This window comes from Cervus canadensis, chromosome 24, assembly GCF_019320065.1.
Source record: "Cervus canadensis isolate Bull #8, Minnesota chromosome 24, ASM1932006v1, whole genome shotgun sequence".
In the NCBI taxonomy this organism is placed as follows: domain Eukaryota; kingdom Metazoa; phylum Chordata; class Mammalia; order Artiodactyla; family Cervidae; genus Cervus; species Cervus canadensis.
The window spans coordinates 912954-934221 of record NC_057409.1 but is presented as its reverse complement, the minus strand read 5'-3'; the positions used below and the strand labels follow the sequence as shown (position 1 = coordinate 934221).

The 21268-nt window shown below is 58.3% G+C and overlaps 1 protein-coding gene across 1 annotated transcript; it reads right to left on the bottom strand.

The window, feature by feature from the left end:
- Nucleotides 1-590: 590 nt before the first annotated feature.
- PADI6 (peptidyl arginine deiminase 6) lies at nucleotides 591-19888 on the bottom strand. The gene is made up of 16 exons (XM_043445864.1): nucleotides 19797-19888; nucleotides 19143-19326; nucleotides 17306-17378; nucleotides 14659-14723; nucleotides 13128-13236; nucleotides 12306-12431; nucleotides 9700-9890; nucleotides 9361-9464; nucleotides 7013-7124; nucleotides 5555-5662; nucleotides 5200-5354; nucleotides 4362-4518; nucleotides 4134-4257; nucleotides 3039-3109; nucleotides 1931-2092; nucleotides 591-888 (listed from the first exon to the last, which is right to left on the bottom strand). The coding sequence occupies exons 1-16, from the start codon at nucleotides 19886-19888 to the stop codon at nucleotides 655-657; spliced, it is 2067 nt and encodes a 688-aa protein (XP_043301799.1). The 3' UTR covers nucleotides 591-654.
- Nucleotides 19889-21268: the final 1380 nt, after the last annotated feature.

Sequence of the window (21268 nt, the reverse complement as noted above, 5' to 3'; positions counted from 1 at the left end):
GTGTCTGGGCAGGAGGCAGGGCAGGGCGGGAGCAGCTGTGGTTAAACCTCAGGTCTTTCAGCAGGAGTGGGCCCCTCTCTCTCCTGGACACTTCAGGCTTCCTAGGGACTGAGACTCAGCTTGCCCTTCAGAGGCTATACCTGCCGAGCCAGGAGATGGGAGCCTGGCCCTGCTGAAGCTCCCTGTCCACGAGGCCCAGGGTCGGTTCCTTGGGACTGGCCCCCGGCAACTCCCACCTGGCCAAAGGGGAGCCCTCTCCCTTCTCCCAGCCTAGAGTCTCACGTGCAGTTCAAGCATCGAGATCCGCTGGAGAAGACGACCAGCCACTTCCTGCTCCAGGCAGCCTGACCCCAGGGGTCCCGGCTGTTGTGCTTTGTCTCCTGAGTGGCCAGCCCGTCCCCACCACCCCCTACCCCAAAGAAGGAGATCACAGCCAAGGTGCAGTCAGAACGGGCCTTTAGTAACTTCTCTGCTGAAGGCCACTGTCCCTGTTTCCCCAGGGGGCTCAGGCTGCCGGCACTGCCGCCCGCTGAGCGGCTGGGAGCTGCAGGCGCACAGGGGGAGGAAGGGGAGCCCTGAGCAGGCACGAGTCAGACATGCAGGCGGCCACCGCGGGCCTTTCGTGCCTGGTGGGGCGGGCAGCGCGCAGATGGTCTAGGGGACCATGCCCCACCACTTGAAGGCAAAGGGCACCCGGCGGATGTTGGCACAGGAACAGAAGTCTCCGATTTCGGTCAGGTAGCAGTCGAAGTCATCGATGAAGGTGCACTGGAAGCCCAGCGGCTCCAGGAGCCGGCAGACCCGCTCCTCCAGGCAGCAGGTGCCGTTGACCCGGGGCCCAAAAGGCTTGGGGATGCCCAGGTTCAGGCCCATCACAACCATCTGCAGCTGTCGGAGGGGGGTTCGGTGGGTCAGGCCTGGAGAGGGGTCAGAGCCGTGGAGGAGAGGCCCCCCAGTCCTCTAGGCTTCAGGGAAGGCCACGGGGCTCAGGGCAGGCAAAACCCAGCTGCGTCTGCGGTTGGGCTAGACCAGTAACAAGCAAGCACGGGGCCCCCTTCCCCGAGCCTGTGCTCAGGCAGGCGTCACGCATCCATTTGAGCAGCCCTCCCCACTCTGCTGAACCCTCCAGTGACTCTGGCATTTCTCAGTAGCAAGACCAAAATCCTGCCCAGCTGAGGCCTGGCTTTGCCAGCTTCCCCGGTTCCCCTCCACTGCATTCCTCCCGTCCCGGCGCTTGGGTCTCCTTTGTGTCATCTCACCTGCCTCTGCTGGAATGCTCCCCACCCCCAGTTGTGTCATTGGACTTCTATTCACTTCGCACATCTTCACTCCAGCATCTCTTCCTCAAACACAGCTTCTCCCACCATTACCCACACCTCCCTTCTTCCAGGGTCAGGAAGGGCTCCTATATTCCATGCCCAGAGGGCCTCACTGGTTTTGTAAAAAGAACCATTTGCAACAATGCAGGTCCTGCATCCCCTGGGCTTAAGGAGGCCTGCAAGTGTTTAAGAAATTGACAAGTGTTTCAATTAGTTTTAGGTGCCTCCATGAGGGGTCACAGTGATAAGAGAAAGGTCAGGTGTAGACCATGGTTGGAAGAGGCTTAGCCTAGCAGAGGTCTCTCAATATTCACACCCCCAAATTCCCATTTCCTATTCTAAATCGGAGGGTGCTGCAGATACATGGAGACCCCATGAGAGAGACTGTGGCCTTGTGGCCAGCAGATGGCTTAGCCCTGTCAACTCTGGTGTCCCCATCTATGGGGTGGGCACCTGCTTGGCGAGTCACCCAGCCTGGGCCCTGCTCACCTGCTCCCTGCAGGGGTCTCCCCTTACTGAAGCGGGACGCCTCTTCCTCTCAGACACCCGTCTGCTGGGCTCCGGCCAGCCCCCCAGCCCTGTCCCCGGGACACGCAGCCCATAGCCCTCACCAGGTCGGGGAAGTAGGGCCGGGCGTAGAGCTTCTCGGTCTGCTCGCTGGAGGGGGCGTTGGTGACGCGCTCCAGGCAGAAGAGCTGCGGGATGGGGATGACGTCCTCCTCCTGCAGGCCCAGCTCCCTCTTGAGGATGCTGCGGTTCAGATGGATGCACTTCTGCGGGGTGGGGGGCAGGAAGGGAGGGCGCTCAGGTGCAGCCCCCAGGAGCCACACCTCCTGCACTGACTGTGGACGGGGGCCGGCCCTCCGAGGTGGGGTGCAGCACACGCGCCTGGTCTCTCAGGCCAGGATCCGGCAGCCATCAGCAGAGGGCTGGTAACCATGGTAACATGGGGCCCCTTGGGCTTTAATCCTGGCTAGAGCGGGGGACCTGGGCAAGGGCAAGAATCGGTCCTCAGATTGTTGTCAGGTCCTTAGGGACGGACACCAGCAGGGGATCCCGGGGCACATCCCTCCCCAGATCAGCTAATACCCAACGCCTGAGCCACCTCCCAGGTTTATGACGAAGGGCTCACAGCCCTACACCCAGGGTGCATGTCAGCAGGACTGGGGTGCTGTCTGGACCCCCACCTGGCTGCTGCCCACCCTGCGGTGCCCAGAAGCTTCCCCGTTTCAAAGGTCAGGGCACAGTGCATGCCTTGGCCGGGAGCCCTACGGACTCAGTGGGGCAAGCGGCGTTGTGCTCGTGGGCGACCTTGGGCCCGTCCTTGCCCTTCTCCAGGCCACAGCTTCCCTGTTAGAAGCTGTTTGATTTCTGGGACATCTGCTGCTCACAGCTCGTGGTTCACATCTTCAGAGATTTGAGGTGCTGGGCAGTTTCATCCAGGAAGAGTCGAGAAGGCCCTGGTGTGCTCCCTGGAGAAGCTGGGGCTGCTGAGAGCGCACCCACTTTGGGTCCGACACTAGGTGACTTGGGTCACACGGGGGTTCGAGTCCGTTTCCCAGCTCATAGGCATCAGCTCTATGAGCCTCGCCATCCGCGGGACAAGATAAGTACTTCACAGGGTTACTGTGAGGGTTGGATCACTGTGCAGTTAGGGACCCACTGCTGAGGTGGTCCTTGCCTTTTAGAGCAGGTCCCCACCCCATCCTTGGTCCGTACCTCCACATAGTCATTCTGCTTCCTCATCTTTTCGTCAGCCAGAAGTTGATTGATGGTAACGGGCTCCCGCCCTGTAGGGAGGAGGAGAGGGTAGGCAGGCTGTGGGTCAGGGGTGGGCACGGTGGTCCAGGGCTGGGCAGACTCCTGTCCTGGGGACAGCTCGCTACTTAGGCTGCCATGCCAGCCAGGGACCATTGGGTGGCCTGACTCGTCTCCAGGGGCCCATTCTAGGTCAAATGTCACATCTGGAGCCCCAGCAGGGTCCGTGAAAGGCCCAGGAGGACTTCCACTGCCGCAACTGACCCCTCCCATCCCTGGCTGGAGTGGGGGAGCCTAACCACAGGCTTTGAGGCAGGCAGTCTGGACCAGGTTAGCAGGCGCTGTCAGCCCGCACCCAGCTGGGCACCTCTCTGCCTTCTGCCCGTACAACCTGGCAACCTGCCGCCTGTGATCTTGACCGCATTATTTAACTTTGTTCTTCAGTTGCCCAACTCTGCTATCAACTGAGATAACAAAGTCATTGGTGTCTGACAGGTGGTTCGTGCTCAAGGTCGCCTTCACAGGTCCTCCTCGGACCATGAGATCCTGAGCCCCACCCCAAAGACTGGTCTGAAATCCTGCGTTTCTAACAGACGCCCAGTTGGTGCGCTAAAGCTGCCAGTCTTCAGGCCACACTTTGAGAACTACAGCACCACCCCGACTCCCCTTCTAGGTCCCCAGAAGGGATAGGACAGGGCTGCCGTGGCACCCGGCCCCACAGTCTGTCCACTACGTCCTCCTGAAGGGTGCCCAGGAGAGCCGGAAGCCCCAGTGCCCAGACAGGTAATCCAGCATTCCCCAGAGGGAGCCACACACGGGCGCTGGTAGCATCTGGTTTGTCCCCTAGAACACGGAGCCGTCCGTGTGTTAAGTTCCCCACTGCATGTATCCTGGCAGCCTCTCAGCCATCCCAGCGTTTCTGACTGATCTGCCTGTCCTAGTACCACCAGAATTACCTGAAAGGGAACAAGACATTCTAAGATGGCACATTCCATGCTTCCACGCTTGCCGAGGACCCCTTCCATCGGGGGAACAAAGCGGAGGTGGCTCCCTTACCATTAGAAAGAAGCTGGTCTTTCCTAAGCCCCTCAAAGAGCGTCGCATCTCCATAGCCCTCCTTCTGTTTCTCCTTGAACAGCTTGTAGCAGGAGCTGGGGCTGGCCAGGAGCAGCCGGAAGTCCTGGGAAACAGAGGAGCAGGGTTAGATGCCAGCTTCCCCTCTGGAAACTTCCAGGAGTCTTCAGAAGAGGGCAGGAGACGTCCCCGCCTGCCCCCGACACAGACCTTTTTGCCCTCCACCTTGTACTGTGTGGGGATGAAGCACATGAACTCGCAGGCATGGCCGGTCATCAGCCAGTCGGAGAAGAGTTCCACCGGGGCCTGGACTTGCTGGGCGCGGAGGAAGTCCCGGAGGCTCCGACTCATGTTCCGGGAGTCCTTGCTAAAGGGAAGATGCAAAGAGTAGCCCAGGAGGCAGTGTGGCCCAGGTTGGTGGCCAACACTGAGAGCCAGGCAACCTTCGGGTAACACGCTACGCTAACCGTTGGCCAGGCCGTAGCAGCGGGGCTGGTTATTAAGACACCCTTCCCATCTCGAAGCACAGGGAACGCTATTCGACATCCTGTGACAAGCCGTGATGGAGAAGAATATGAACACATATATGTATAACTGAGTCGCTTTGTGCAACAGAAATTAAGACCTTGTAAGTCAACTATACTTCCATAAAAATGGAAATTCTTTACTCTGGCTCAACTCAGGACTGAGCCAAAGGATTCTAGATAAAAGACTGAGCCCCCAGGACACAAGCATTTCCTGGCTGTATAACAGATTAACGGCCACCAAGAAATCTAGCCACGTCTGTGGCAGTAACATCTTGTTGGGTCAACAGGCCAACCAGATGTAACGTGCTTCATTTGAAACCCTGGAAATTGCCATTCAGAATGAGCAGTTTGTCTGCTTTTTCTCCCTCTCGTCTCCTACACAAAGACTCAGAGGGCCTGACTTGATGGGTTAGGACCCAGAGCAGACCATCAGGTCCCCCGGGAATCAGGCGGATCCAGGAGAACTTTGAGGGTTGCTCCCCTTGGTTTTAAGGCAGCCACCACCTGGCCTCCCGCCTCACCTGGGGTAAAAGCTGCTGCCAAAGAGGACCCTGCCCAGGGGGTACTCTTTCCCTTGGGCCTTCACGGGGGGCGACACCATCAGTTTCCCAGCAGCGTCTATGCTGGCCACTGTGTGGTCCTGGGTGCGCAGAGTCAGGTAGCCAACCCCGGGGCTCTGGAGGGAGACCCAGCCAGGGCAGCTGTCAGGAGAGAGGGGCTTCAAGCCTCCGTCTTACCCATCCCAGACTCTCGGTAGAGTCCCACCCCCTCCCCTAGACGCCACCAGGGCCCCTCTCCCTGGCACCCATCACTTCCCGGCAGGCACCAGACCCGAGAAGGCGGACCAGGTTCAGATCAGTCAAATCGAGCCCCCACCAGTGAGTATTTCATGGGGAAATCGTCGAGCTTGGCAACCCGAGGGGTGTCCAGGACCAAGGAGACAGTCTTGTGGGGAGCCTGGGTGTAGCAGAATGCCATTTCATCCTGGAGGAGACAGGGGGATGGGGGGCTGAGTTCCTCTCGCTACATCAGCTACTTTCCCATGCTCAGTTCTCCAGCCAGTGTCCCTCTACACAGCCCCCCACCCCCGCCCCGTCTTCCTGCAAACTCCTGCTCAACCCTCAAAACCCTACTCAGGCACTCCCCCTCTCCTTGGGGGCGTTCCCTGACCAGTCGTTCTGTTCGTCGGGTTTAAAACCTGATGAGTCACCCGAGATTCTTCTTCCTCTCCTCTCCTGCACCCTAGTCCATGAACAAATCTTGTTCACTTTATTTCCAAAATCTGTTCCCAGTGGAGTCCTCTCTGGGACTTCAGGGGAAGCCACGTGGGGTTGACAGCCTCTTGTCTGTGTGACTGCAAGACCCTCCAACCTGCGTCTCTTCTGATCTTGCCCCTTCCTAAGGCTGGCTCTATTTCTCAGCCAGAGGGTCTCTTTAAAACCTAAGTCAAGGACTTCCCTGGTGGTCCAGTGGTTAAAAGACTCCGCGCTTCCACCGCAGGGGGCACAATCAGGGAACTAAGACCCCACGTGCTATGCAGCACGCCAAAAAAACAATTTAAAAACCCTAAGTCAGAACATCCAACTCCCCCGGTTCACATCTTTCAGTGTCACCTTGCCTGGGACCGATTTCCTCTCTTCCTTAACTTGGCTTAAAACTTCCCCGATAAATAAAACTTCGCTCTTAGACCTGATGACTGTTGGCTGTGACCCACACCAGCCTCTGCTCAGCGCAGGGTGATCTCAGCTGTTCGTGTGCCCGAAGGGTCCTACTTCCAGGCCACCTCCACCCCAACCTTTGCACCACCAGCTCCTACTTGCTCAGTCTGAAGGTTGTCCTGACCACCCACACCGCCGAGGCTGGTCTAGTAACTCATCCGACCGTCTGGTGTTCCTGCTCTCACAGCGCTTAGAGTTCTGCTGTGGTGAGCTCGGGGGCAGAGGTCGGTATTCTCTCATCTCTGCTACATAGAGCAGGGCTCGTTTGTGAATGGAGAACCAGCCCTCAAAAGGCTGGGCTCGACACTTCCTGCTCAGCCAGGGTTGAGCTGGACCCTGCACCTGGAGGCGTCAGGCCCTCGGACACCTGGGGCTTGGGCTATGTGTTCTGTGGTCCCCAACATGAACACTCTGGAAGGGGAGGAGGCTGCACCCTAAGCTTTCTCCCTTAGTGGCTTGGGCAAGTCATTTCATCTCAGCCCCCACCGACGTCCTGAGAACAGGGATGTCCCTGATCAGTCTTAGCTTCGCTGGAGGGTTGAGTGGACACTGGTGAGGTCTGATGTGTGTGTCACACGTGGGATCGCCCCTGCCCCTTGCCCACGGGGGTTGTTACCTGGAGCCACCGGCCCAAGCGGTTGGGGTCCTCGTAGACGGACGCCACCTGGCTGTTGCTCCTTTCGCTGAGCTCCGTCACAGTGCTCACGAAGCCCTGGACCTGCAGCTCTCTGCCACGGGAGACGCGCCAGTCTGGGGAGGCCGCCAGCTCTCCCACCTGCTGTGACCTCTCAGCGCCAGGGGGAGGGGGTGCCCCTGCCCTCGAGGGCAGCAGAGTGCTGTCCCCCCCTCGCGGAGCCCCAGCTGGCGCGCCCAGGCTGTGCCCAGCCCAGCCTCACTCGGCCCAGCTCACGTCGAAGTCAGATCAAGAGTTGCCAGCGTCAGTCTCTGCTCTGGGGCCCTAGGACCGGCTCGTTCCTGCTCTGCAGTCCCCTCCACCCGCTGCCCCAGCGGTCTGGGAACTGCCTCAGTCCACCCACCCAGGGTCAGTCTCTTTTCTCCCCGCAGAGGCTGTGTGTTTTCCTCGAGAAGCCGAGTGCCCCCTTGAGATGGCCACGCGGCCGTCATATTCACAGGGGTGTCGAGGGTGGGTCCTGAGCCCTGAGGACGTGGAGCCATCGTGCGTAGCCCCAGGCTGCCAGGTCCATAATGCCCACCCGTTCAGTGCTGGGGAGAAATAACGATGTTTGAGGCAGATGCTGAGACCACCCCATTCTACAGACAGGCCCTCATGAGCTGAAGCCAGCATGGTCACCATTGGGAAGTGTAAAAAATTTGGAGTCTACTCCAGATCCAAACCCTGAATTGCTCTTCCATGCTACTGTTCCAAAGAACCTATTTCTCAGTTCTACACAGACAAGACCACAGGAAACGGACCCACTTGATAAGGTCTGGAACGTCTGAGATGCGTGCTAGGGCAGGGAAAGCCAACCCCAGTCTCGCACAGCATCTGTGGCAAAGCTGGGTCAAGCCGTGCCTGAATACCTCCCCCATGGGAGAGTCTTTAGATCAGAGTTTCAGCAGATGCCTCCTGTGAGTCAACTTCTGTCTTCAGATACAAAAGGCAAAGATCTGATACCTGGATGTCTGCTGTCAGGAGAATACTGTAAGCTCTTCCCTTCTCATTCTGAAGCCTAGCTTTCCTCAGCAGACCCTACTCCCCTAGCAGCCCTTCCATGGCTGAGCTATTTCTATTCTATCCCTCCACTGGGTTTGGAGGAGGGGTGCAGGTCCCCCTTGGCCTAGGATGTTACATCTGGGCCACCACGACCTCTTCTGATCCTGGACTTGACAAGGTCTTATCTCTGCCCTCCCATCCCAGTGGTCTCCCCAGCTCCGAGATCAACCATCCAGCACCATCACTTCCATCTTCCCCTCACTTCTCTGCTCCCTGGGCTGCAGCTCGACCTCACTGGGATGCCTGGCTCTCAACTGCTTTTACTCCCATCAGCCCACGTCTTTGCCCTTTCTCCATATCTGACATTGAGTCTGTGATGCCTCATAACAATCACACGCTTGTCTTTCTCCTTGGGCTTATCTGCCTGGAAAAACCCCCACCCTGGTTGGATTTAGTTCTATATTTCTTCTTCTCTAGAACTCTTTACTAAAAATAGTTGGGGAAACCCCACACTGGCAAGTCTCTAAGTTGGCAGCTTCACCAGGCCCTTGGCACCAGACAGCATCTCACCACTAGCACTTCCCAAGTCGGTGTGTTCCACTCTCCCGCCTCGGGAGTGGGCGAGCTGGCAGTTTAAGGCCATGTGACTTGTTTGCTCTTTTCCCCATTAAGTTTTCCCTTGTCTGCTGGATCTCATCCATTACCATTATTTTTTGCTTCCCTTAAAAAAAAAACAAAAGACACAGTTCCCGGGACTTCCCTGGTGGTCCGGTGGCTAAGACTCCATGTTCCCAATGCAGGGGCCCTGGATTCAATCCCTGGTCAGGAACTAGATCCCACGTGCCATAACTAGAACCCAGCACAACCAGATTAAAAAAAAAAAACAGAGTTTGAGGGTCTGTTGCAGCCCCAGAGGCTACAACCTAGACACGCCCAGCCCTGCCCACCTTCCCTGTCGTTGTCCCCGCCTCCTCTCCCCACCCTGTCCTGGTTGCTCAGGCCTCCTTGCTGGGACAGTCTCAGCCTTACCCTCTGTCCCCTTATTAGTACCTGGCTTTACAGCCCTCGACCCTACGGGAAACCACGCCGTTTGCCTCTAGGTAAGGCAGACGGGGACCATCACGGTCACTGCCGCAGCCCCCGTCTTGTAAGTATCCAAACAAGCCCTGGATGCCGTCTCGGGGAAGGAGTGCGCCTTCCTGGTGAGAAGTCTAGCCACCTTCGCCCGCCCTGCCGACAGACATAGCAGTTACAGACAGTGGCCCTGCCCAGGCAGCCCAGCCTCTTACCTGCACAGGTACACCTCCAAAGGCATCTGGGTGCTGGGAACAAAGATGCAGGGGGCCACCCGGAACAGTACGCTGTCTTTGTACAGCACGGTCTCTGGAACCAGCTGCGATGCAAGACGCAGTCCCGCTTACATCTCGCTGCGATACAAGACCTGGTCCCTGCCCACCCTCTCCCCTTCCCCCCAGGCCTCCAGCTGCTCAGCCCAGCGCGCCCCCCAGGCCCTCACCCGAAGGTGACGACACCCCAGCCCCTCCGTGCCCCCATTTTCTGCCCGGCTGTGTGAGGTCTTCCTCCACAGCCCCCGCCCCGAGGGCTGCTCGGCCACTAGGGGGCCGTACCGGGTCTTGGGACTCCTCCACCAGGGAGGCCGAGAAGGAGATCAAGCCCGAGAAGCTGGCGGATGGAAACTCTAAGGCTTCAACATAGAAGGTTTCCTTCAAGGCATCCTTCACGTCGTCCCACTGGGGCGCCAAGGTGTAGGTGTGCTGGTCAGGCCCCAGAACCAACTCGAAGGTCATAGAACTACCATCTAGGAGGAAAGGAGGGCACACCACACCTGCTGTCACAGTCCTCAGGTCAGAAGCCAGGCTGGGAACCCCAGCAGAGGGGGCCGTGTTCCTAGGTTCCTGGTGTCTGGGGCTTAACGGACAGCTAGATGTTTGTTCATCAGTGAGGGCCAGTTGCTCTTTAAAGACCTGCCGGGAGTTGGGACTCGAAAAAGCACTTGCCTTCAGGAAGTGAAGGCTCATGGTAGTTCTACGCTTTGACCCACTTGGGAAGAGTGTCATAAGTCTTCAAGGCGAGAGCCTGTACGGAGATAGGCTTGGGAGCCTCATCCAGTACAAGCCGGGGCCCAGGCCTGGTCCACCAGCCTCTTGGACTGCTCCCCGTCTGCCTGCAGCGTTCCTCGCTGGCCCGGGCCAGGCCGTGAGGGGGTGAGACTCCCCCCACGTCCCCGCAGGGCCCCTGCCCAGGGGTCTCAGCAGATGTGCCGCAGGCTGCGTTGTGGCTGCCCACCACCTGGTCTCGCCCCTCTGCCGGGGGCCTTTTCTCACATCTGGAAGCACAGCCGATTTCCCCGTGGGCTTCCCTGTATACCGGCCGCTAAGGTGGGGGCTTGGACTCTGGCATCCTCGCCTCCTTTGGGGCCAGGCGCTTAACAACCATCCCGTTACACAGAAAAGGCAGCGGGGACTTCCCTGGCATCCAGGTGGTTAGGCGTCCACCTTGCAAGGCAGGGGCCACTGGCCCAGTCGTCAGTCTAAGTGATTAAGACCCCACACGCCGCAGAGCCGCTGAGTCCGCACGCCACAGCCCCCGAGCCCCAGTGCCCCAGCCAGAGAACCCAAGCACCGCAGTGAGAGAGCCTGTGGATTCAGCAGACCCGAGAAAGCCAGTTAAAAGAACACGGGCAGCAGCAGGACCAGCCACAACAGTTACCTTCACCCGGAGGCCCTCCCTGCCCTCGTGCGCCCGGGCCTGGCCCTGCTCAGCCTGGCTTCCCCTGTGCCCTCCCCACCTCCATCCCAAGCTCCTGCCCGGTCCTCAGCTCTCCGGCCATCTGCCCTGGGCTTTGGGAGCAGGCAACACACTTATTCTTCTAGAGCTGGAGCCCCAGGGCACAGAGTAGGCCCTTCCTTGAACCGTGGGGCGTCCTCCTACCTTCCATGGACCACTGGCCTAGAGGTGGGGCACATACCCTCTGACCTCCGATGGCACCTCTAGACCACCTCTTCATTCCTCATGAGTCCTGCCCCTCTGATGGACCAGCTCTCAGATAATGCCACCTGCCGCCTTCCTCGCCGTACCCGACTACCACCCTCACCACCGTCTGGGTTGTTCCAGCAACAGCCGTCTCCAGCACTAGCGTGGTGGGAACCATTTACACCAGGGACCAGACCATCCAGTCCACGTCTGCGACCTTATTTCAGTGAACTCGGGGCCTGCGCCACTTTGGATGCCAACGTCAAGGCTCACAGCTCAGACGCCCCCTCCGAAACAGATCTAGCACCTTTTTTCCAGTCTTCTCAGCTCTTCTACACTCTCATCCCAGCCTCAGACCTTTCTATGGGGCCCATTTCTACCCCCCGCCCTCACTCCCCTTGGCGTCCCCATCGTGTTCCAAGATCCATTACCCTACCCACTCCCCCGCACACGCTGCCAGCTGCCCACCGAGACCTCAGACCCTGGCATTCAAGCCGCTGGAGAAACCACCACACTGCAACCTCCAAGGATATGATCAAACCTCAGAGAGCTGCCTCACAGTACATGGAAACGCTATTCTGTGTCTATTAACTCTTGCACTTCCTGTGTTCAGAGCACTGTATACTCATTCCTCCAGTTTTCTCCTGAATCTGTTTCCCCACCTCCGTTGGAGGGTCCCATCTGCGCACGGATGTGGCGTGTTGTGCCTGCTTTAGGTACAGCCCCCACCCCCCGCCCGGCCCGTGCCAGCCCTCACCCAGCATTACCGCCACACACTTCCCTTTATGGCAGAGTCCTTCCATGGCCTATGCTCACTAGTCTTGCCCATTTCACTGACTTTCTGGCCACACTGCATGACTTGCGGGATCTTAGTTCCCCAACCAGGGATTGAACCTGGGCCACTGCAGTGAAAGCGCCAAGCCCTAACCACTGGACAACCAGGGAACTCTCTACTCCAGCTTTATCTCCACTGTCCTTCTCAAGGTCATAATGACTGGCTCTGAGAACCGAGACTTTCCCGTTGACCTGGCATCTTCGTCTCCCAGCCGCACTGGCCATCGTTGATGACGGCTTTCACAACAGTGTCTTCTTTTGTTTCTAGAACCACGTGGGGTGGGGATGGGAGCCAGAGGACCTCAGGGACACAAGTCCGGCTGCAACAGACCCTGACCTGCTGCCCTAGGGCCCCAGCAGCCTCCTGACAGGGACCCTGCCCGGGGCAGGGCTGACACACACTCACTCTGTGGCCGGTAGACTCTGGCCTTCTCCGCCTCTTCCTTGGAGGTGTGGAGAACCACTCGGTAGTTCTTTATGATGTAGCTGGGCCCCTGAACTTTCAGCACCATCTGGGACAAACTCTTCACTTCTGAACCAAAGAGAAGGCCAACGTTTAGGGGCTTCTGGAGGCCAGAGCCCCAGGGGTGGAGGGGGCAGTAGGGCTGGGGGTCGGGGGCTTGTGTGAACACTGGAGCTCCAAAGACCGCTGCCTCCTGCCCTGCCCCAGGCCCACGTCACCGTCTCTGCCACTTGCCTCCCACAGGCAGGCATCTGTGGGATGCCATCTGGTCCCCACAAACTCCTAGAACAGGGCCTGGCACAGTCAGGCCAGCAAGGGCTCCCCTCTAGCTTTGGTGTGAACCAGGACACCCCATTCTACAGCTGAGACGTGGAATCTACATCCTGACCACAAGTCAGGACCGAATCCAAGAGGGCTTTTGCCAGGACACTCAGGGTCCTGCCCCCAGGCTACAAGTGGGTTTTGGGGAAGGGTCTAAACTACACCTTGTCTTCTCAAGCACCTATGATGTCCCTTGTATGACCCCGTTTTACAGGTGGGGAGACAAAGCCAGCAAGGTTCACACGCTCAAGCTCACGGCCAGGAAGTAACAGCAGTTTGTTATCTGACATCAGAGCCTGTGTTCTTGCCTTGGGGCCCCTTCCTGCCCAGTTACCAGCCCCAGTCATGGATCCATTGATTGGAGGGCCCAGAGCAGGGAGTCAGCCTGCAGTCTGGTCTGGAGCTTGGGGAGGGGAGGGGTGATGGCCAGCGGCCGGTTCTCACCTTCCGAGGAGAACACCTTGCTCTTGTCCACAGGCTGGCCCGCAACCGAAGGGCTGCAGTTCACAAGCAGGATGGCACCCCAGCCACTGGGGCCCCAGACCCAGGTTTTCTGTAAAAAAGACAGGAACACTGATTCAGGCCGAAGCCAGGTGAGTCCTCAGCTTTATAGATGCTGCTCCACCTCGGGGCAGAGTCAAGCCTTCCTCCAGGGCGAACTCTTCATCAGATTCAACTCAAGAGCCTCCAGGAATGGACAGTAACATCAGGTAAGAGGGCTAGAGGAGGGCGAAGATCTAGAGGTAGGTCACCAGCTTCTAGCCTTGGCTCAGGGTCATAGGAGGTGGGGTTTGAGGAAACATAAGTCACTCAGCTGTATCCACTCTTTGCAACCCCATGCACTGGAGGCCGCCGGGCTCCTCTGTTCATGGGATTTCCCAGGCAGAAATACTGGAGTGGGTTGCCATTTCCTCCTCTGGAGGATCTTCCCCACCCAGGGATCAAACCCATGTCTGCACTGTAGGTGGATTCCTTACCGGCTGAGCCACAGGGGAAGCCCCATGGGTTTGAGGAGATGTGTTCCATCTGAGGGAAGCGCTGACACTATGGCCTAGCTGGCTGCTCCAGGCTAGCATGGGAGCCTAGTGACACCTAGTTACTGACATTTAAATTTTTTGGAAGTGTTAGAAATTAATGCCACTTGTTCTGATTTGTATTGATGCTTTTGAACTGTGGTGTTGGAGAAGACTCTTGAGAGTCCCATGGACTGCAAGGAGATCCAACCAGTCCATCCTAAAGGAGATCAGTCCCGGGTGTTCCTTGGAAGGACTGATGCTGAAACTCCAGTACTTTGGCCACCTGATGCGAAGAGCTGACTCATTTGAAAAGACCCTGATGCTGGAAGAGATTGAGGGCAGGAGGAGAAGGGGACAACAGAGGATGAGAGGGTTGGATGGCATCACTGACTCAACGGACATGAGTTTGGGTAAACTCCGGGAGTTGGTGATGGACAGGGAGGCCTGGTGTGCTGCGGTCCACGGGGTCACAAACAGCCGGACATGCCTGAGTGACGGAGCCTAATTTGAAGAGACACGCAAGACCTCCCAGGTGGTGCAGTGGCCAAGTCTCCGTGCTCCCAAAGCAGGGGGCCTGGGTTCGATCCCTGGTCAGGGAACTAGATCCCACATGTTGCAGCTAAGACCTGGCACAACCAAATATATATGTGTGTGTATATATATTTTATAGAGACACTGGACACAGGACTTCCCGGCAGTCCAACAGCTGGGATTTCACCTTTCACTGCAGGAGTGTGGGTTCAATCCCTGATTGGGGAGCCAAGATGCCATACGCCATCACGGTCCAAGAAACCAAAGCATTAAAATAAAAACCTAGAAGTAATATTATAAAAAATTCAATAAAGACTTTAAAAGTGGTCAATAAAAAATAAACCTTAAAAAAAAAAAAAAAGACTACGAAGGCCAAAGCAAGTCTGTGGGCCAGGGCTGGCCGAGCCTGTGGCTGCTTCCAGCCTCACCTTAGCCTGTCTGTCGCTCGTCTCGAAGCGCCCTTTGCGGTAGACGTCCACATCCAGGGAGAGCTCTGCAACAAAGGGGAAAAGGTCTCAGCCGCTGAGACCTGCGGGATGCAGTCTCGGAGCTGAAGGTTAGGACCCCCAGGATGGCCTGGCGCCAGTGTTAGGACCCTCCAGCCTTTGGGGCAGGCTGCTGGCTTAGAAGAAATTTCTTCAGAGGCAGGCGGCGTCTCCTGGGCCAGCCTGGAGGGGCCCATGCATCCATGGCTCTCTCCCAACCTCCCGGAGGCCCTCAGCACAGGTCCCCGTGGTCACAAGGCCATTTGTGCCTCTTGGCTTCCTCCCAGGCGATGTCTACTTGGAAGGCCCACCTCCCTAGACCTCGGGAAAGCTCTTGGTGCTCTGAGTCACAGCCAGGGCGCAATACGTGGGAATTCCAAGCCCCTTTAGGGCTGAGGATCTAGGCTTCTGCCCGAGTATCACCATAGAGGCTCCTCCTGGGTCTTTATGTCCCATCTCCCACCCCCGACCCTGCTGACTACCGTGTGACTTTACCCCGCTTCCTAGCTCTTGACATCCAGGACGCTCCCTCTCAGCTGGAAGGTCAGGGCCAAGGGACAGACCTGCTCTGCTGCTGTCCACTCAGCACCTGGCATGGGTGACCACCCAAGTACCACCCTAGGCCCTCGGGACTCAGCAGCACACAAGACCGGCCCGCCTGCCTCGATCTCAGGGATGCGCGCCTGGTCTCAGGCGCACACAGCAGTGGCAAGGGGCAAGAAGTAAAATGCACGCTATGTCCGATGGTGAAACACTGCAGGGAACGAGGGGACGGAGGGGTGTCTCAGGTTAGATCAGAGAAGCCTCCGAAGTGTGAGCAGAGACCTGCAGGAGACGAGGAAGTGACCATGTTAGTATCCGGGGTGAAAGCTGTTAGGATAACAAGTGCACGGGGGTAAGTTCCAGGATCAGAGGCCAGAGTACCTAGAACAGGACGAGCAAAGTAAGAGAAAGCGGCTGCGGGCCAGAGGGAGCATGGAGCCAGGCTGGTAGGCTGTGTGGGCAGTGGTGATGCCACTTTAACCTGAGTGTGGGCAAGCAGGAGGCGGCTCTGGGTGGATAAAGTGTTACCCTTCAGCCTTTTAAAGAGGGGCCTCTCTAGGGGCCGAGCTGAGACTGGACCTGCGGAAGATCAAGGACGGAGCAGGGAACCCCACTGAGGACCTCGCTGAGGGCTGATCAGTGACCCGGGCAGAGGTGACCGGGCTGAGGCCAGGCTCAGAGCTTCAGAAGCAGCGGGTAGCTGGGCCTGAACTAGACTTAAGGTAACCCGACAAGATTCACAATCAACGTGGGGCTAAGAGAGAAGTCAGGGTGACCCCAAGGGCTTGGCCCTGACCAGCTGGAAGGATGGAGCTACCATCAAGCCAGATGCCAGGACCATTGGGAAAGAGAAGTCTGAGGTAGGGGGAAATCAGCCCAGTGTTATTCGGTGTGAGACTTTGCTCAGACACACTCAAGGAGCTATGCCGGCCAGGAGGCCGCCAAGTTTATGGGAGATGCTGGGCTACACGGCTTTGAGAGTCATCCTGGGCTGCCCAAGCCTGCAGCACTCCGCCAGGCGAGTTGGGGGTGTGGGGGTGGCCAACGAAGGATCTAGAACTGGAATCTGAGAAGGAAAGGGCAGCCCTGGAGGAGGAAATCCGGGCACAGGGTCCCTGTGGTGTTTCAGGAGAAATGGGTCAAGAAAGGACCACCAGGGTCACGAACACTGCAGAAAGGTCCGGGGAGAGGAAGAGAGTGGACCACTGAGGCAAGGACCATAGAGGGTGTTCTGGTACCCTTGGCGGTGGGCATCTGGTCTGAGCGGGTTCAAGGGAAGGTGAGGAAGAACCAAGGATGCAGAGAGGCAGGGAGCAGAGTTTGAAGACACCATGGAATTAGGTCTAAAAACAGACATTATAGCTCGTTCCTTAAGAGAACAGGCATAACAACTTGTTTCTATTAAGGGAATAGATAGTTTGTTCTGGAACAATCTAAAAGAGGAGGGACTTCCCTGGCAGTCCAGTGATAAAGAACGCTCCTGCCCTCGCAGGGGCCACAGGTTCGCTCCTCGGTCCCAGAGGGGCCACACACCGCAGGACCACGGAGCTCCTGGGCCATAACTACCGCGCCCGAGCTCCAGAGTGGGCGCTCGGCAACAGGAGACACCCGAACCCCGAAGCTAGGGAGCAGCCCTGCTCGCCGCAGCCAGAGGAAGCCCAGGCACAGCAACGGAGATCTGGAGCAGCCCAAAAATACAGACAGAGCTTTTAAAGAATACAGTGGAGGGCAGGAGGGGAGGTGGTTTGCTCCATCAGCAAGTAACTGCTGAAGGATACTCTTGAGGGAGGGAGAGTTTGTCATGGTTAAGGTCAACTTGGGACCAGATATCACTGACTATAAGAGAAGAAGCCGTAGGACCCCGACACGGGTGGGTGGGGGACACGAACAAGAGCGGTCCCGACAGCCCGTGTTCTGTTCAGAGAGCGAGCGAGGCTGGCCGAGCAGCGGCTGAGCTTTGAGGGAAGCAGGTACCAAACGAGTCCACAGGGGCCTCTCGTTACAGGGACAGCCCCTGCAGATCCCCTGGGCCCGGGGGGACACTCACCAATGCCCGTGAGGTGGAGCACTGCCGTGGCCACGGGCGCATCCTTGTCGGGCTGGTGGTAGAAGACCAGGACCTGTGGAGACCACCCGGGACCCCCGGAACGTTAGCGGACTGGCCGGGGGCAGGGCCCCATACCCCGGTCTGGCCGTTTGACTTCGGTCTCATGTCAGAGCTTCTGAGCTTCCAGTGTCTCCCAGGAGCCAGCACAGGGTCACTGGACTGTTACAACCCCCAGGTGTAACCACCACGACCCTCCAAGCCCTTCCACACCGAGGCCTTACCCCTGCCTGTCCAGGCTCTAACCACAGGGCAGAGAAGTCAGGACTAAGTTCCTCAGCCAGTAAAAGGGGTGGAACAGGATTTATGATCTGAGCCATGCAGCTCTAGAGGTCAAGCTTTAAGTTGCCCTCCATGTCCTTCCCACTACACCGCCCCTCCTGGGACCGCTCGAGATGGGCTGTGAGGATGTGGGGCCTCCGATGGGCCAAGCTGCCCAGAAAGAGGCCGCCGGGGGCGGGGGCGCCTGTCCTGGGTCTCGCAGCGACCTCTGCTTGCAGAGGAGTCCTCATACTTTAGAGAAAGCCCTGTCCAAGCCTCTGGCCTTGACCACAGGCCTTCCTCACGATCCACAGAACTAGCTGTTAGCTGGGGCCCAGGGTAAGCGTCCCAGTCCTGGTGGTGCTGGAGGCGGAGCCCTGGGCAGACACTTCTCAGGTGCTCTGGGCTCAGCCGGGCCACGTCACAGCCTCAGTCCTTATCTGAAAGGCTCAGATAAGCATCCTACCTGCCTCCTGGGCTTCCCTGGCGGCTCAGCTGGTAGAGAATCCGCCTGCGATGTGGGAGACCTGGGTTTGATCCCTGGGTTGGAAGGATCCCCTGGAGAAGGGAACGGCTACCCACTCTGGTATTCTGGCCTCGAGAATTGCAAAGAGTCAGACTCGACTGAGTGACTTGCACGTCACCTGCCTCTTGGGGGGTCACCTGCCCTGGGCACGGGGTGCAGAGGGGGCTGTGCGCTCCCCTCAGTCATCCCAGCTTAGCCCCCTGCTGACTATCCTCTGGAACATTCTGGCAATAAGAGCCCCCCCGCCCGGTCCTAAACGTGCTTCCCTCAGCTGTTCCTTGCTCACCCTCACAGTGGGGTCACCTGGGAGCTATGAGGCCCAGAGGATGGTTTGGTGGCAGGGGCCGTGGCCCGGGGATCAGGTGGTTCTAATTCCGAACCACCACTAACCGCTCGGAGTTGACTGAGCCCGTTGTACGAGCTGAGAGCCCACGTCTCTGCTACGGGCCCCATCAGGGCGGCAGCCTGCCTGGGGGAAGGGCACGGGCTCGGATCCTGGTCTGCCCGTTTCCTCACACATAAACAGAGGGAATGCCGACCTCGGGAAATGCGACTTGATACCTGGTACTCAGCATCGGACAAGTTTCATTAAGAGGCTCCTATCTGGGAGGCCAGCCTCAGCCAAAAAGCCTGTCTGAGTCCTGCTGCTGAAACTTTAGGCCAGACTTTAAAAAAGCTAATTTGGAAGCTAGTGCGGTGGTCAGAGGCACGTATGGAGGAGACAGACACACATGAGTTTGAATCCCTGTTCAGCCAGTTACTGGCTTGGGCAGGGCGCTTCCCTTACTCCATGTCTCGGTTTCTTCGCCTGTAAGATGGGGTCACGGAGTGCCCGCCTCACAGGTTGGTTGCAAGCGCTGAGTAAGATCGACAATGCATTTGGCTCTGAATTTTTCAGACTCGGAGCTCAGGAAATACCAGCTGTCAGGAGGGAGCCCCCGGGGCGTGTTAGCGCCTCCTGGGAGAGCTGCCCTCACCTTCCCCCATCCCTACCTTGCCCTCGTCCTCGGCGAAGTTGGGGGATGTCATCGCCACCAGCACATTTTTGGGGGACGACAGGGGCCAGCGGGTCGCGGCCGGCTCCTCCTTGCTCTCCACCGGGGCTGCGCTGCAGACACGGACCACGACGCCCAGAGACGCGTCCACGGAGAAGGACTCGCAGCTCCGCGGGGCACACCTGGGGCCGGCGGGCAGACAGAGCTTGGCGCACAGGAGCCCTGCCTTCCCGGCCCGGGGCGCAGCCGGAGGGCTGTCCCCCCGCCTTCCCGGCCCGGGGCGCAGCCGGAGGGCTGTCCCCCCGCCTTCCCGGCCCGGGGCGCAGCTGGAGGGGGTGCCCCCTTCTCCAGCTCACAGGAGCCTCCCTCAGTCAGTCCGCACGGCCTCCTCGGGGGTCACCCTCACCCCATGTCACGGGGAAGGGGACCAAGAGAGGGCAAGGCACGTGCTTCTAAGGTCCCACAGCCTAGGAGCGGCAGAAACAGGACCGGGAGGCCCTTAAAGACCCAGACTCAGCCCCTTGAGATGGAGCAGGACAGCAGGGTAGTTTACAGAGCGTGTAGTTAACCCCCGACTCCCGCGTAAGCCAAGGGCGCCCCAGGCAAGGAGCCGCGCCAGCCTGCCCGCCCGGGCCCACTCCCAGCTCCTCACCCGCTGACATCTAAGAAGATCTCCATGCCCAGCACACACACAGCATGGGCTGGCCTGTCCAGGGACAAAGGGACGACGTTCCGGAAGGGCATGGCACGGCCCTCTAGGCTGGCTACCCCTGCCAGGCACGGTAACCTCTGACGACCCTGGGGTCGCCTCCACTGCCCGCCCCTCTTATGGGCTCAGGGCCACTGCAGCCCGCCCCCTTGTTAAGGAGGCCGTAGCAGCTGCTGGAGTGTAACTGATTTCCTCCACGGAGGTTTGCTGGGAGGAGAGGCGCTGCTGAGGTGCAGCTGGGGTCAGAGCCGGGGCATCACCAACTCATTAAGCAGCTAATGCCTGCAGACCTGCAGAGGCTGAGGCTGGCTGCCTGGGGCTCTGGCCTCCAGCTGGAAAGCTGGAGCCTGGGATTGGTCAACCTGGCCTTGGCGCTGGAGGCTTAACTCAGGAAGCTGTCAGGAGCAAGTGTCTGTAGGGGGTGCATGGGGCCCTGGTCAGGAGTGGGGCACGGGGCAGCCCCTCTAGACTTTGAGGCCTCGATCCTACGGTGTGGGTTCCTGGAAAGTGGTAAGTGATGGGCCAGTGGTTCCCAGGGCCCTGAGGGCTGCAAAAATGACCAGGGAATGGCGCCTGTTAAAGCTGCAGATTCCTGGGGTGTGGTCCAGGCAGTTGCGTCCCCTCCCCAGGTGATTAGGGGTCTCCTTGAGCACAGCTGTGTCATTGGCTCCCAGCAGGGGCCGGGCCGGGATGGGTGGAAAGAATGGATGAAGGACCCCCGCTGAGCAAGGTCGCCAGCAGCTCCCCATCTCCGCTGAGTTCACTGAGGCGAGAAATGAGAACACCTGCTCTAGCCCACGAGGCTCACCAGCGGACTTTAAGACTGTTTAAGTGTGGGTTATGGTTTTTCTTGAATACATGACAGTCACATGGGTCCAAGTTCAAAAGGGGGCTTGCAACACAGTTTCCCTCCTTTGGTCTCTCCCATTAGTTCCCTAATGTGGAGGCAGCCAACGGCATCGGGTTCTTCTAAGTCTTTCCAAACAAATGTTAACAGATCACCAAGCCAACGTGAACCTACGTCCTCCCCCTCCTTTATACCTTTATGCTCCACACTAGTCCATACCTCGGTATGTTCACTTCACAGCATGACTCAGAGAGAAGTTCTTCATGTCAGGTATGTATGAGGCGTGTAAAAAGCATCCCGATCCTCTGTTACGGCTGTGTAGTGCTCCGAGTACGTCTGTCTCATTATACACACGCGTTTGTTTTCGATCTTTGGCCCTGGCACTTGATGCTGCGGTGACTAAGCCGTGTATAACAGCCTGGGGCGATGCAAACTGGGTGCCGTGTGAAGGTCAGAGTGAGCCGGGCTTGCTGAATTTCAGGTTAAAAGAAAAACAACCCTTTGCTGGAGGTTTTAAGTCTGCTGTGTAACTGTCGGGAGTGGCTTGTTCTGGGAGCTCTTGCAGGCA